Source organism: Harmonia axyridis, chromosome 6, assembly GCF_914767665.1.
Source record: "Harmonia axyridis chromosome 6, icHarAxyr1.1, whole genome shotgun sequence".
Classification (NCBI taxonomy): domain Eukaryota; kingdom Metazoa; phylum Arthropoda; class Insecta; order Coleoptera; family Coccinellidae; genus Harmonia; species Harmonia axyridis.
The window spans coordinates 26015203-26032476 of record NC_059506.1 but is presented as its reverse complement, the minus strand read 5'-3'; the positions used below and the strand labels follow the sequence as shown (position 1 = coordinate 26032476).

At 35.4% G+C, this 17274-nt stretch overlaps 1 protein-coding gene and 1 long non-coding RNA gene across 3 annotated transcripts in view; both read right to left on the bottom strand.

The window, feature by feature from the left end:
- LOC123682030 (ankyrin repeat domain-containing protein 12) overlaps window positions 1-17274 on the bottom strand; it is an 83757-nt gene that overhangs the window by 30247 nt on the left and 36236 nt on the right. Inside the window, exon 1 of one of the 2 annotated variants that reach the window (XM_045620411.1) lies at window positions 10937-11186. The exons of the other annotated variant lie outside the window; for it this stretch is intronic. Within the exon in view, the coding sequence (XP_045476367.1) occupies window positions 10937-11019 (83 nt within the window). The 5' untranslated portion in view covers window positions 11020-11186. Of the gene's footprint in view, window positions 1-10936; window positions 11187-17274 lie in introns of those variants that run through there. 2 annotated transcript variants of the gene reach the window in all.
- LOC123682031 lies at window positions 14255-14868 on the bottom strand. The gene is made up of 2 exons (XR_006747766.1): window positions 14600-14868; window positions 14255-14536 (listed from the first exon to the last, which is right to left on the bottom strand). It is a non-coding gene; the product is annotated as an uncharacterized LOC123682031 (long non-coding RNA).

The following is a 17274-nucleotide window of genomic DNA, read 5'->3' as shown; positions in this document are numbered from 1 at the left end:
TTCCCAAGCAAACTAACGCCATTCAACATCTCTCGGCTTCAACTCGTACGGCACCCAATTTTCTTGTTTCTGAATCAATCCCATGACTTTCAGGCGTTTTGAAATGGCTTGTTGCATCACTCCCAATGATCCTGCCAATTCTTGTTGCGTTTAACACTAGTCTTGATCAAGTTATGCCTCCAATTCTGCATTTTCGAAAACCTTCTCTCTTCCAACGCCATGCTGGCGTCTGACGTCAAAATCACCGTTTTTGAAGCGTTAAAACCACTCTCGGCACGTTCTTTCACTAATAGCGGCCTCACCATAGTATTTGAGAGCAGAAGAAGAAAATTAGATCCTTCCTCAAATGACGAGAATAAGGCTCGTAAGATGACATTTTTAAACGAGAATAACTTATGATGTAGACACAAATCGAATAATATTTCGATGGCGTTATGTTTACAAATTACCTACGCTTATTGAATAACATCTACGATCTATTTATTTAGACTATAACTGCGGAAGCAAAGCTCCATCAGAAAGGAAAATAAGATTTTTCTGAAAATATCGTTCAGGTTTTATGTCCAATATCTCTTCTTCTCGATGTATAAGAAATGTCACCTTGACATGGAAGCATATTTATATCAGATGTCAGTTTCTCGGTATATTAATCTGGTAAGGTTAGAATTCAATGTTGTTTTAAATGCCCTAAGTTTTCAAATACCTTTATCTAAGGAAAATTAATATGTTTATACTGTCAAAATAACTAGCATGTTTCATTGTTGAAATTCGCTGAAAAACGCAAAAGAAGAAGAATGCAAAATAATACGTGTTTTCTTCAAAATGATATCATCGTTAGTTCGCTCATTCCAGTTCGTTTTTTATCACGTGATAATATGTATGAATTATTCAATTTATATGACCTTTTTGTATAATCATATACATATTCCTTCCCAAAAACCTTTCTATGAAGATGTCGTAAAATAAGACCTTTCTTAGAAAATTATCTAATTCACCAGCAATGGAAATTAGTCAATAACTTTTTCTGATTAAAAACTCTCTTACGTCTAATTGATCATTCTGGCTAGATAATCCAAATTATGAATACAGAAGAATAGTACAATTTATTTTGTGAACGATTCCAACGTCAAAAACTGAAAGTATTATTTTAATAACATAATAATTTAATATTGAATTTATTTAATTATGTTTTTGATTATAATGCTTATATCCTTGTCATTCATGGAATCAACATTAATTTCATTATCATTGATGTTCACTCTCAAAATAATCATTCAAACCTAGCCACTAGACAATTTCTAATTCTTTGGATACTGAATATCAGAAATGAAAAAAATTAATATTGATTCGTATTCAGATCTTGTCAACTGCTGCCTTTCGCTTATGTCGCTCGGATAATTATGGAACATATGCAATAGTTTATCATTGTTTCAGTATCAATTAATTTTATTCTGACAGGTAAATCTAGTCTTACACTTTACAAATCATTCTTCATATCATTCCAGTTCAATGGTTTTTTTTTGAGTTGTAAATCAGGTTCACTATTGAGCAATATACAACAGTTTAAACACTTATCAATTAAATATGTGTTTTCCTATGACATTCCTGGGAATGCAGATAATAGCATGTTTCATTGAAAGGAAGTAAAAAGATTTAAATGATAATATAACCGTTTATTTGCTTTATTGGCATTACCTATAGAGAATTGAAAGCTAGTTCTTCACTAGTCGATTTAAAATCTAAAAAATCATATGGTAAATTATTCAGTGTTGAAAATTTCCTGTCGAAATGGACTGAAATGACATAATTATTGTGGAGTAAATGACTTATAACAATAAGTTTGGCTGGAATTTGTAACATGGCTAATGTAACCAATCACAAGATTCGGCTGTTGGTTTAGATATTTTGAATAATTGCGACAACTTCGTCTTAGGTTACTTCAACATTTCTAATGCTTTTGTCGATTTCAATTAATTTAAATATTTAAAAAGTGATGCAAATGAATTATGTAATTAATATCTATTTTTGTTTAATTTCGTCGCAATGTCTGTATTTTTCGAATTCTGAGCCAGGAATTGTCTCAACCGATAATGTTCTACTCACTTATAACGAATACGTCTTCATATTCGATTTATCTGGCCGTAAACACAATAACTTTCTAACATGATCTAACTTCCTACTAGAAGTTCCGTAAATAAGGCCGTCCGAAATTTTGTATAGATTCGATAGAGATGAAAATTTACATTTGAATGTAGCACAAAATAAGTGTTGATATAAAATTCCAATTCCAAGGTCCATTCAAAATTTCAAGCATATCACATAATTAGATCCATAGAAAATTCAAGAAGAATACCTATTGAAAAAAGAAACTAAAGGCTACATATTTCCGTGATGACAGATTTCAAATTTCGAATTCTTACAAAATTTTATATTGATAGCTCAACGACGTCAAAGACCAGCATGGCGGTGGAAAATAGAAGGTTTTCGAAGATGCAGAATTGGAGGCATTACTTGATGAAGACTCGTGTCAAACGCAATAAGAATTGGCAGGATCATTGGGAACGACGCAACAAGCCATTTCAAAACGCCTGAAATTCAGGGTAATGATTCAGAAACAAGGAAATTGTGTGCCGTAGGAGTTGAAACCGAGAGATGTTGAACGGTGTTTGTTAGCTTGTGAACAGGTGCTTGCAAGGCAAAGACGGAAGAAATATCTGATCGCATTGTGACTGAAGACGACAAATGGGATCATTACGATAATTCTAAGCACAGACAATCATGGGGATTTTCCGGCCATGAAGCAAAGTTGTACGTCTATGTAGAATAAATATTTCAAACTTCATCTAAAATCTTGTATTGAAAGCTTATCCAGAACCATTGGAAAATTCAAGAGGACAAAGTTTTAACGTGTTTAACTATTTACAAAAAATAACAATTTCAAATGTGCGAAATTTCGAGGTTATCACATAATACATAATGATCACATATCACAAAACCATAGAGTACTGAAGGAAAATATTGGATAAGAAAGATCCAATATTGCATTGGGGTTGAGTTTTTGCGTGTATATACAAAATGAAAATCAAAATACTTAAAAAATAATATTTAAATATATGGTTAATCAATTCATGTTTCGTATATACAAGAAAGAAATGATTCACGAACGAATGGTTAACTAAAAGACAACATGAATGAGATGACCACATCCTCGTAAACCATCGTAGAAATTTTATGGACCTTTACGTAGGAGAATACCTCCATTAGTCCTTTTAACCGACTTTTTAATTCGATTTAGTTATAGTCTAGTAATTGCGTATGATCATAATTGGCATTGCTCGAATATATATCCTACAGATAACAATTAACTGAAGTCTATAAAAATAGATAAACAGCTAGTTAAATGAAAACTATGCTGCTAATTATACGGATATGTACAAGACTGAAGCTAATTCAGTAACAAAATACCTTCAAGCGGTATACTTTTGGCCTTGTGCTATGATAACTAAAACGGAGTTTTTCATAAGAGATTTTTGCTCTTGATATAGGCTGTATACTGGCTGCTTATACAAGATCAAGGTGAATATATCGAACTGGAAGAACATATCTTTCAGCAATATCCCTGTTGAAAGCCATAGGAATTCAAATCGCTCAGAATTTACACTGATCAACAATTGCTAGGGATCACTTATGAACTTCTCTTCATTTGTATTTTTTCAAGTTATCTCGTGAATATCTGTACATTATATGTTCTCTAAGGAAAAAGTAAGATGTTTTGAGTTGATTATATCAAAGTCTTCCTCACTTCATCGGCTCTTGTTCACAAAATCGATTATTATCTGTAGGCTGTTACAGGTGGAGTGAAAAGCAATGTGGTATTTGTTATTAAATCTGTTTTTTTCTCTCGTTCAAACACATAAGGTGACAATAATTGAAGAAATGAGAACAATATCAGCTCATCAGTCATGCCGAGAAGACTTTTGGCTCCTGTGCAATTGGACCAAATCATACGGTGGATACAGGAAGGTTTGTCCCAGCGAGAAGTGTCCCGGCGGTTGAATGTTTCGCAAAGTGTCGTGACTCGGGCTTGGAATAGGTTCATTCAAAACGACTCAGTTGCTTATGTTCATGGGGGAGGTCGGCAGCGCAGTACAACAGCTGCCCAAGATCGTCTTTTGATCCTCAATGCTAGGAGAAATCCCACTTACCCGGCGTCGCGGCTCAATAGATCACTGAGAGTTGCAACAGGAGTTCTAATTTCGAACCAGACTGTAAGACGACGACTACATGTTCGTGGTTTGAGAGCACGTAGGAGGGTACAACATCCCCGTTTGAATAGGGAACACCGGGTTCATCGACGGCAATGGGCTGAGGAGCACCGCAATTGGACACTTGAAGATTGGAGCCGATGTTTATTTACGGATGAGTCTAGATTTCGTTTGGTCAACTCCGATGGACGTATTCTTGCTTGGAGGGAAAGAGGTCGAAGGTATGCAGAACAGTTTATGGTACCCACAACAGCTTTTGGCGGAGGTTCTATATGTGTATGGGGAGGCATTTGTTTGAACCAACGCACAGAGTTGGTTGTTCTGCAGAACACCACCATGACCAGCCAGAGATATCACGATATGATTATTGAACCCATAATTGTTCCGTTTGCGGCTGCCGTGGGTGAGAATTTCATTTCAATTGTCGATAATGCCCGTCCACACCGTAGTCGTCTGGTTAATGAAGCGCTAGAAACTCATGCTATTGATAGGATGGACTGGCCAGCTCGCTCTCCAGACATGAATTGCATCGAACATGTCTGGTCTGATATGTCTAGACAATTGTCAACCTTAGAACAACCGATCAATAACCTGGAGGACCTTTCTTACGCTTTACGGGATATTTGGACGAATTTGCCCCAAAATTTTATAAATCGTTTGATCGAAAGTATGTCTCGTAGGGTAGAATGCTTGAGACGAGCTCGTGGGGGACCAACTAGGTACTAGCTTAACCGAAACTTCAGCCTTCTTGTGGTTTCATCATAAAATTTTTATGTTATTCAAACACAGAATTTTGAGTGTTCCTAATAAAGTCTTTTTTTCTCTCCAACTTTCCATTTTTTCATTCTTTTCTCAAGTGAACCATATTATCAACTGAAATTATCTGATATCTGACTAAATTTATAATCTTGGAGCGAATATTTCAGAAATAAATTTAGAACAAGTAAGTGATCCCTATCAATTGTTGAGCAGTGTAATTAGTGCACATAGAGTGTTAAACGATAGAATAACGCCACTAACTCATCCTTGAACAACAAGAGGTGTACCTATATCTACTTTACGCAAGAAAAAATTTTCAGTAATGAGGCTTATTTTTCCTATGATGGCTTCTTTAGCTGCTTTCGTCTGGCGTTGTTTAGTGCGCTTCTAGGTCTAAAGGACCCATTGTGTCATTTTTTTGGAGGACGAGCTAGGTAACGATATACTGCAATTATCGTAATCAGATAGATGAAGATTTTGTTCTAAATGAAAAGCGGTTTCATCAAGACGACTATACTTGCCATATCGCCTGTGAAGCGTTGCTGCAGTTCTTTTCGGAGTTGTCTGACTGTTGTTATTTAAAGTTAGAACACCGGTACCAACAAGCTAGTGGCCATTGACAGCGGATTTAGATGGCGCCATAAGTGTCCAACACATCGTACAAAATTTAGCTGAAAGACTAAAGCAAAACCGAGAATGCCATATACCAAAAGTGTGCGTTAAAAAAAGTTTCAAGATTCTTGTAGTTTTTCTTTTCATAGCTCTTTCAGGCTTTGAGATATTAAGTTCAAATCTTGAATATTAGTTCTTTAGGTTCCTTTTTTTTTTAAAAAACTTGTTATTTAGATCACAAACCAATTACGTGGAGTTTTTTGTGTTCATTGTGATAATATTAGTACAATTTTGCTTACGCCGTTTTGCAATAAATATAAGCTTAGATATTTGTAAACATAACGCCATCGAAATATTAGTTGATTGGTGTCTGCATCATAAAATTATTTACAATTCAACATGTCAACTTACGAGCCAAATTCTCGTCATTTGCGGGAAGTTTTAATTTTCTGCTTCAGTATAAAGAAATCTGAGGTTGCTCGAATGCTCTCAACGCTTCAAGAACGGTGATTCTGACGTCGAAGACCAGCATGGCGGTGGAAGAGAGAAGGTTTTTGAAGATGCAGAATTGGAGGCATTACTTGATCAAAACACGTCTCAAACGCAACAAGAATTGGCAGGATCATTGAGAGTGACGCAACAAGCCATTCCAAAACGCCTGAGAGTCATGGGAATAATTCAGAAATAAGGAAATTGAGTGACGTACGAGTTGAAGCCGAGAGATGTTGAACGGCATTTATTCGCTTGTGAACAGGTGCTCGCAAGGCAAAGACGGAAAAATAACTGCATCGCATTGTGACTGGAGACAAAAAATGGGTTCATTTCGACAATCTCAAGCGCAGAAAATCATGGAGATATTCCAGACATGCGTTCCAAGGTCATACCTAGTAATCAGTGAGACCAGCTCGGCTTAGAGTATTATGAGTTGAAGAAACCGACTGAACCAATCGAACACCATTAGTGCGTTTGAGCCGAGCATTGAAGGACAAACTATCGCAATACAACGAGGGCATGATACAGTGATTGTATACATCCTGTATACAAATGTGCTTTCATTTCCGAAATATGAAATTGGTACATTCTCAATTCCTATTATTCAATAGATGAATGACAGTTCAAAATCGAATATAAAGATCCGGTTCAGTCCAAAATCAGAGCGACTAATAAAGAAATCACCAGGCAAAACATCAAACCTGTACAGGCAATCATTCTTAATGCCACCGGTTATTGGAAATAACAAGAACTAGGTATCCATCAGCAGAGACACTAACGAAAACGCAACATATGTCAGATGTGACACTATGTATTAATTAATCACAGTTGTTTATTTGAGAGGAGTGCTATTTTTCGGTAGAAAAACATGAACTTTCGAATTCGACTCATTTTATTGATGTTTGGACAGTTATAACTCTCATCTTCATATGATTTTAAACACTTTTTACAATACTAATAGGTATAAATTATTCTTCGATAGATGAAACATGATGAATTAAATTGCATATTTTAATATTCCAAAACTAATAGATAATTAAGACTTCTGCTCAAACTACCTGGTCAATTCCTGACCTAAACATAAAATGCAATAATGTATCTATCGTTAAATTTTATGAGTTCACAATTTTTCATTATACTCTTATCCATGGAATGAATGTTTTCAACTTTTAGGTTCCTGAAGATGGAAGCATTGTGGTCGAAACACTGTAAAACACAAATGAAAAGTTCGTTCACACCTTATCTAGTATTGTGCTTATTGTCAAATGTTGTCTTTCAAAAAAGTAAAATCAGGTTCCAGGCTCATATCCTGAGAACTTTTTTATATAAACCTGCCTGACTAGAATGAAAGGATTTCCTCTGAATGGAATCGAAATTAATTAAACATATATTATATAACCTTCTCACACAGCTTTGTCATATCCATACCAACTCGTTTCCCTCATTTAGATATTTCAAATTTTAATTTGAAAAAATTGTACTTATTTCCTTCACAACAAGGCTAATCATGATTTTTGTGTATTGATATGAGAAAATGATAACATCCCAAAATTTTGACAATTTTAGGACTTTTAAAGTTTTCCAAGTTGAGAATGTTGATATTGAACTGTATTGTATTGTACCGGGTTTTTCACCATAATTTGACCCCCCCTTCAACTTTGTTACTAGAAGAGGTACAAAAAATTTTTTTTCACAAAAGTTTCACGAAATCGACTAGTGTTTTTAAAATGATTTCACAAAACGAAATATATATAGAGTGGGCAACATATTGATAGCAACTTCAGTTTTTCAGATGGAACACCCTGTATATTTTTCTATATTTGACTAGCTCTTTTTCCCCTGATTTCGAATATATAACATATGATTAGCCTATCTTTCTTATTCTGAGTACCACAGAGTTTCAAATTTTAAGAACCACCTGGCAAGCTAAGTAATCAGTTTTCAAGTGGAAGGCTGCCCTTATTCGAGTTATCTCGTTGGAAACGATATACAACATACGTTTGTCATTGAGTAAAACTACTCATTGAATATGCATTATACAGAAGCGGAAAAATTTGAAATATTTTCGCTTTTTGTGGAGAACAATAAAAATAAGAAAGCTAGAAGGAGAGAATATATGGAGTTGCACCCGAATGATCCTATTTCAATTTGTAGTGAAAAACGTATATCATATCGTTGCCAACCAGATAACTCAAAAAAAGGGCATTTTGAGTTATCGCAGCCTTCCACTTGAAAACTGATAACTTAGTTTGCCAGGTGGTTCTTAAAATTTGAAACTCTGTGGTACTCAGAATAAGAGAGATAGGCCAAACATATGTTATATATTCGAAATCAGGGAAAAAAGAGCTAGTCAAATATAGAAAAATATACAGGGTGTTCCATCTGAAAAACTGAAGTTGCTATCAATATGTTGCCCACTCTATATATATTTCGTGAAATTTTCGTGAAATCATTTTAAAAAACACTAGTCGATTTCGTGAAACTTTTGTGAAAAAAATTTTTTTTTACCTCTTTTATTAACAAAGTTAAAGGGGGGGTCAAATTATAGTGAAAAACCCGGTACAATTATAACACCACCATCCGATTTTATTTGTTAAATTATTCAATTTCAAATCAATTTCAAGTGCAAATTCTACACTAGGACTTTACTCCCATCTCGTAGAATATTTCAAATCATTCACTAAAAAAAATTTTTTCATTGTATTGAAGAATGGCAATCATCAAGTTGTTTTCATTGATACAATGCACTTTTAAATAAACTCAATGGAATTTTATTCCAATTCATTGATATTATGGATCCCTGTACATCATTATCACGATTATAAAAATGATGTCGATGTTCGTTGTTTCGATAAAATATTCATTGAATAGAGAAACTTTTTTCATTAGATGTATACCTAAAGTCGTACATCAACTGATTCGTAAATTTTCAACGAACAGTAATACAATATTGATAAAAATTACAACTGATCGAATAATGAAGCGAACACAATAATATTCAAAATTTCATTGAATAAATCTTCCTTTATACAATGAAAATTATTCATCAATACGATGTACGACTTTTTATAGTACATTTTAATGTTTCTGTACATCAGTTGAATGATGATTACTGTATTTATCAATAAAAAAAAGTCTTTCATTGATTTTTTTTACAATGTTGGTTCAGTGTTGAGGAGAACGGTTTTCAAAAAGAGACAAAATATTTAGCATCGTGTATTTGAACTCTTTGATGAATTTAACTCATATCACTCAGGCGTTTATCCATAATTATTGAGGATAGGACTTTTGATTAAAAAATATTGTATTTATAGAAAAACCGTGTGAATTGCTTTTATAGCACAGGACAAAGCTCTGGATGGGGAAAGGATTTTTATATCCCTTCTACACATTTCTAAATGTAAAGATTTCGAGTGGATGATTTGAGAAAAGGAGTTTTACTTGACTTATTCCAAAGATTTATTTTTTTATTGAAAAATCAGTAGTCATCTCGTGGTGGAGGACAAATATTCATCGAGTTTTGTGCAATGGAATATTAAGGTAGATTACAAAGAAATGTTGGAAAAATGAAAAGCTTTGGACCATGAACAGATCCTTGTAGTACCCCCACATCAGTTATTCACTATTGTTAATGAGTTTACTTGAAGATCTGAATCTCCATTTGTTAATATTGCCTAACAGAGATTCAGATGATTCAATTGAATCATTCTATTTGAGTAAGGATGCAAATGAAAATTGCAATTACTTACTATTCCAAACATTATTCGTTTATAGTTTTAGTGTCTATTAAATGTTATTGTCAATCCAGTAAAATCGATAATCAAACCAATGTAGAACTATTCAATTTCAGATGAGATGTTTTCTGGGATAACTTCTCGGATTATATGTGCTTCAAAACTGTTGAATTTCAGGACAATAATATGTTTTTTCTGAACTTCGAATAAGTACTGATTCAAATTGCTAATTATAAATTGAATATTGATGCATGGGCGCCCACAGGGGGGGGCCAGGGGGGGCCATGGCCCCCCCTGAGATTTTGATTGTCTCATTTTTCAGCACAACACCCTCAATATAACTTTCTCAAACCAAAGGGCAAGGAAAAAAGGAAAGTTATATGGATTCACAACAATTTTCCGGTTTTCAATGACAATCATGGACGCCTTATCGTTTTTCAATAATTTTCATTTTGCCCCCCCTGAGAAAAATTTCTGCGGGCGCCCATGTATTGATGAGACTAGCCTTAACGAGGTTAGGTATAAATTCAAAAACAATTCATCTGTTATTCAATTCAATGTATGGATATTGAAAAAAGCTGTTTCGCTCTGGTTCAAATTCATTTTCCTGTAATTTCTCCATAAATTTTGCATCAACCTCCAAATCTCTATAATAGAATACAATTATTAAATTAACCTGCAATTTCAAGTCTACCATTTGTACCAATTTCATCGTATACTGGACAGGCAGAATTGTCCTATTATTAAACACCACCTGAGGTCCAAAATTCGAAAATTATAGACATTGGGGCAGAATGATAGCCCACTGTCCTACTTCAACAAGGGCACAAAAAAATTTATGGAATCTTATTTGAGAGTAAAGTGGTCATTAAAATTCAAATTAGCACATGTCAACTGCTTTGCAACTATATTGGAAAAACTATAAAACTATAAACATACTGATATTTTGTAAGCTTATAACACTCTTCGCTTGATTGCAGAAAAAGAAAATTCGCAAACTCGAAGACGACAATCATTCTTGCACCGCAGATGCTACCTTGCAATCATCAAGCATTCGATAACTATCATTAGTACCTCAACATCCTAGATCCCGAATTCCTATGCTTCTTCCTCGAAGTGGAACTGGATCTGAAGAACAAATTCGCCATCTTAAACATGCACCAAGCACCACGAAAACAATCAGAGCCAAAAGTAAAGTCACATAACAGTAATGAATGTGGATCAAGTTATCACTGATGAGTTATTTAAGCGCGCTCACATGTTACCCGCGTTCTTCGATCTTTTCTCGTGCAACCCAGTGGTTCAGACAGTTACTACGGTACTGCCTGTCAGTAAGGTCTCGCCGGAGCATCGTAGAAAGTACCATAAGTGGGAGACCTGAATATGACACTTTCAGAGTACTTTTTCTACCGGCGATTTCGACAATGAAAAAACACCGACTTCCTGAACTGCGAAGTACCGCTGATGCGAATCAGATTGGGCTAGGATTTTTCAAGTTTTCCTTTCGATTTCACTTCTTGCAGTGATGGACAGAATGAGAATGACCGCAGACCTAAACGAAGAATTAGATAAGAAGAAGTCAGTCGCCGTTCGCCTTTAATGATAGGTTTTTTATAATGCTTTATTCAGCTATCAATCCGGTGTGCACTCTTGTGTTTACCAAGATGAAAAACGAAGGACTTGATAATGTTAGTACTCGAATCTAGGATTCATCATTCTGACGGCTCAATTCTATTTTATTTTGATTGTGAGAAGATTCAAAACAGTTGTTAATTATTAGAAATCATATTTTCTTCTTAAGAAGGGGGAGTTCAACAAGGTGCTATTTTAGGGCCATCATTTTTGTACAAGTCAAATAAATCCTTGATGAAAAATACCAAGCGATCTATAAGAAGCATGGACTTCTTGAATCGAATACACTTCTATAAATGATCTATCTATCTATTTAGGAACTTGAAATAAGCAGAATTGTTAGTTAGTTGTAAGCTTCGGATCTTTAATACCACGATTAAATTCGTTAATAGATAAAATTCGACTAGGGGTGCTGTAAATATTTCCCTTGTAAATTTTGTTTTTTTGTTCAATTTGAAAATAGCAGATTCGATCGTAGAAAATATCATAACTGGGAGACCTGAATATGACACTTTCAGAGTACTTTTTCTACCGGCGATTTCGACAATGAAAAAACACCGACTTCCTGAACTGCGAAGTACCGCTAATGCGAATCAGATTGGGCTAGGATTTTTCAAGTTTTCCTTTCGATTTCACTTCTTGCAGGGATGGACAGAATGAGAATGACCGCAGACCTAAACGAAGAATTAGATAAGAAGAAGTCAGTCACCGTTCGTCTGTAATGATGGGTTTTTATAATGCTTTATTCAGCTATCAATCCGGTGTGCACTCTTGTGTTTACCATGATGAAAAACTAAGGACTTGATTATGTTAGTACTCGACTCTAGGATTCATCATTCTGACGGCTTAATTCTATTTTATTTTGATTGTGAGAAGATTCAAAACAGTTGTTAATTATTAGAAATCATATTTTCTCATTTAGAAGGGGGAGTTCAACAAGGTGCTATTTTAGGGCCATCATTTTTGTACAAGTCAGATAAATCCTTGATGAAAAATACCAGGCGATCTATAAGAAGCATGTACAGAATTATATAAGGACTTCTTGAAGAGAATACACTTCTAAGTGATCTATCTATCTATTTAGAAACTTGAAATAAGCAGAATTGTTAGTTGGTTGTAAGCTTCGGATCTTGAATACCACGATTAAATTCGTTAAAAGACAAAATCCGACAGAGGGTGCTGTAAATATTTCCGTTGTAAATTTTGTTTTCTGTTCAATTTGAAAATAGAAGATTCGATCATAGAAAATCAAAACTGGGAGACCTGAATATGACACTTTCATAGTACTTGTTCTACCGGCAATTTCGACAATGAAAAAACACCGACTTCCTGAACTGCGAAGTACCGCTGATGCGAATCAGATTGGGCTAGGATTTTTCAAGTTTTCCTTTCGATTTCACTTCTTCCAGTGATGGACAGAATGAGAATGACCGCAGACCTAAACGAAGAATTAGATAAGCAGAAGGCAGTCGGCGTTCGTCTGTAATGATGGGTTTTTTATAATACTTTATTTAGCTATCAATCCGTTGTGCACTCTTGTGTTTTCCATGATGGAAATGGAGAACTTGAATATAATACTACCCGAGTATAGGATTCATTATTCTGGCGGCTTAATTCTAATTCATTTTGATTGGGAGAAGATTCAAAACAGTTGTAAATTATTAGAAATCATATTTTTTTCTTTAAGAAGGGGTTCAACAAGGTGCTATTTTATGACCATCATTTTTGGGCAAGTCAGATATATCCTCGATGAAAAATACCAAGCAATCAATATTATTATTATTTGAACTGGGATCGTTGTGGCTCGGTAAGCCTTCCAGGAACTGCGACCATATAGATCTTTTGTTCTCTACCCTACTCATTCATGAAAGCCCAAGGAGGTCGTCAATGATGTTAATAAAACTGACAACCTCCTTAGGGGCCTTGGCCGTTACCTCTCTGGTATCTAGGACCGGCTTCCACATATAAATGGTTCTTAGGCCAGCCAGCTCTGAACATTTGCATACCATGTGTTCGGCTGTTTCTGCTTCTGATCCACAGAGCCTGCAAATCTCATCTGCTGATTTTTCCTGTCAGCAGTTCCACCATCGCCCGGAGCTCAGCTCGCGACAGCTTCAAGAGCTTTCTGGCGTAGGTAAGTGAAATCATCACTGAGTAAGTCCAGGAGTGTTAATCCAGTGGGTTATCCTGTTATGCAACTCCAAGTGGTGGACCGCAGCCTTATATTGGTCTTTTCCTAGCCCACAGAAAGGCTCAGGTCCAGCAGGTGTTAACATTGATGCCCTTTTTGCAAGTTCATCGGCTTTTTGTGGTGGCTTCAACACCACAGTGCCCTGGTACCTATATTAGAGTCACTTTTTTGCCTCTGGCCAGTTGCCTTATGGTGTTTCGGCACACCAAGGTCAACAGAGACCCCTGGCAGTACGATTCCAGGGATCTCAGCGTGGTCCGGCTGAACGTGGTGATGTGAACATGCGCCCCCTTGAGGTTCATTTTAAGACACTTCTGAGCGTATACGTAAACAGCCAGTATCTCGGTCTCTAAAATAGAGAGCTCACTTACCAGGGCTTCAGAGATGCTCAGTTTAGAGCCATATTAGGAAGAAGATTCAAAACAGTTGATTGGTTAGATAAGAAATCTCATTTTCTTCCTTTAGAAGAAGGGGTTCAGCAAGGTGTTATTTTAGGACCATTATTTTTATTCAAATCAGACGTATTCTTGATGAAAAATAAGAAGAGGTGTCCCGAAAATTATAGAACCTTCTTGAATCGAGATATATTATCCAAATAATATATTAGTGGACTCAACAGGCATTTTTATAACAGAAAATCGGCTTTCTTTTCTCGGCCCAATTGATTTCGAAAAAAAATAAGAACATGAATTTTGAGTTCTTATCTCCAAACCTATCGCTCTATCATTCCTGCCAATATGTCTATTCAAAAAACATTGTCCGTATCGGGAGATTGTTCAGAAAGGTCTGAAATATATTTCGCTAGCGGAAACTCTCCAATCCCGTCCAAGTTCTTCAGACATAGATATTGTCTGAAAAGAAGATACCAATAAACCATTTTGTAATAAATAATCAAAGGCAGCGTTTTTCATTACCCTAGTGTCCTCTGTATCCTGAAGTTAGCTTACTTATCATTGTAATTCAATGTTGAACTTTGCCCACCATTCAATGCTAACTCTCTGTCGAAGATAATAACAATAAACTTACTTCTTCCACTTTGTTAATTTATCTCTACAATCCATTGGAATATTGTGGTTAGATCCGTTAGCTCCTTAAATTCTTGTCCGTAAACTTAATATCTTCATCTATATTCGAATCAGGTGAACAAATTCTTGGAGACGTCTGTAACAGACCTTCATATAAAACGTCAGTAATTTATCCAGATTTCTCAGCTGGTATTGCAGTAATCTTGCAGTCACTGAATCTCATTGAAACCACCGATATCCAGCACTACCAGGTGTCTTGCGATCTATGATCGTCTCATCGTATCACCTTACCGTTTCAGCTTTCGGAAATCGACCAGTAAATGCACCTAATTAGCCAGCTTTCCTGCCTGCTATTGAAACCATAGAAATGCATAATGTAACGAGATTTCGTTCTTGTTTGTGCATCCAATTGGCGATTTCAGTTGGCATGCGCTGTCTCCATTAAAAAAAAAAATAGATATCCAGATTGTAATTAATTGATTCGCAATACAATGTATGAGCATAACGGCCACTGTTGGAATAATTGGAGTATACGAAGAGATTTACCATGCATAGGAGATGGGCAACGAAGCAAATTACCTGAATGAGGTCATAATTATTGGTACTTTCGGATGCGTGTTGATCTTTATCGAATGTTACATATTATTTTGAAGCTGGTCTGGTCAGTTTTCGAACATCGAGTTCGCTGTCAATTAGAGGAAATGCAATAATTGGGTTGGTGAAATGTGTCAAAATTCGAATTATAAGTAGACATGGAAATGCTAACTTTTTTTTAAATGATTACTGTTTCGGTGCTATTTTTTTACCAGAAGAAGTACAGCTATGTTGCGTGTTTATGAATAGAAATGTATTCAGATTTACCTATATTCATTCATACCAACATATGAGATCATATCAAATCATAACAGAAAAACTATTCAAAAATGTAATATCGTGAGATTTGAACCTGAGATTATATTCATTACATTTCACACCATAAGAGAAGAATAGAAGTTCAAAAAAATAAGAAGAACACTGACGTGAATTCAGTGAAGTTCATAGAGTAATAAACATAGATAAAGGAAGTAAAGGGTGTTTCTTTTAGAGCTATAGAACTTTAAATTGCAATAAAACAACGATAGATTATTCGATTGACATGAATTTTATTTATCCGCAAGATAATCTTGTGGCATTACATTTTAAATATGATTTCTGGCATATGATCGCCACGGCTGGCTCGGATGTAGTCCAATCTGGACGTCCAATTTTCGATGACTTTTTCCAATATTTGTGGCCGTATCTCGGCAATAGCACGGCGAATGTTGTCTTCCAAATGGTCAAGGGTTTGTGGCTTATCCGCATAGACCAATGACTTTTCATAGCCTCGCAGAAAGTAGTCAAGCAGTGTTAAATCACAAGATCTTGGAGGCCAATTCACAGGTTCAAAACGTGAAATTAGGCGGTCACAAAACGTGTCTTTCAATAAATCGATTGTGGCACGAGCTGTGTGACATTTTGCGCCGTCTTGTTGGAACCACAGCTCCTGGACATCATGGTTGTTCAATTCAGGAATGAAAAAGTTAGTAATCATGGCTCTATACCGATCACCATTGACTGTAACATTCTGGCCATCATCGTTTTTGAAAGATTACGGACCAATGATTCCACCAGCCCATAAAGCGCACCAAACAGTCAGTTTTTCTGGATGTAACGGTGTTGTGACATGCACTTGAGGATTAGCTTCACTCCAAATGCGGCAGTTTTGTTTGTTGACGTAGCCATTCAACCAGAAGTGCGCTTCATCGCTGAACAAAATATCGTCATCTTGAACAGTAATGCCAACTTAAAGTTATATACCTCGAAAAAAAAACACCGTTATAAGCAATTTTACATGTCTCCAACATGGTTAGATTATGGTGTCGAATTGTGATGCATTTTCAAATCCACAATTTTACTTTATCGTTATGAATGTATATTTTATTGAATGAAATATATTTATTTGAGTGTATCCCGATTAAATATGCAAATATGAATATTTGGAATTCGTTATTTTCCCTAATTGTTGAATTTATAGTGAGCAGAACATTTATTATTTTCTGTATCTACCTGCTGAAATCCAAGGTTTCGCAACTTTTGCTCTCCTAATGTCATCGGTTGTTTCACGTCGTTTGGCGCGCTTGAAGTTTGTTTTCTGAATTTCTGACATATTAAGGTATTTATTTCATTATATTTCAAGTTAATATGAAACGTTGATTCACCCTGGGACATAAAAAGTGCGTTCTTTGTGGAGTAACTCGTCAATTTAAGTGGAATATCATATACTGATATGTTTTCATTTCCGCGCGCTTCTTGTCAAATTTGATAGTTCATGTTGGGCACAAAATTTGCTAACTGAAAATGATGCATGCTCCCTCTTTCTATTTCTTTTACTCTAAGGTGATGTTAGTTTCCTGAAGAACATCGAAAACATAACATATCCTGTCATAGCATGAAGTTATCAGAAAAACATTAACACATCTTAAATTCTGGTTTACAATATATAACGAGGCAACTTCTCGAAATTACTGTGTACTCGAAAAACCTAC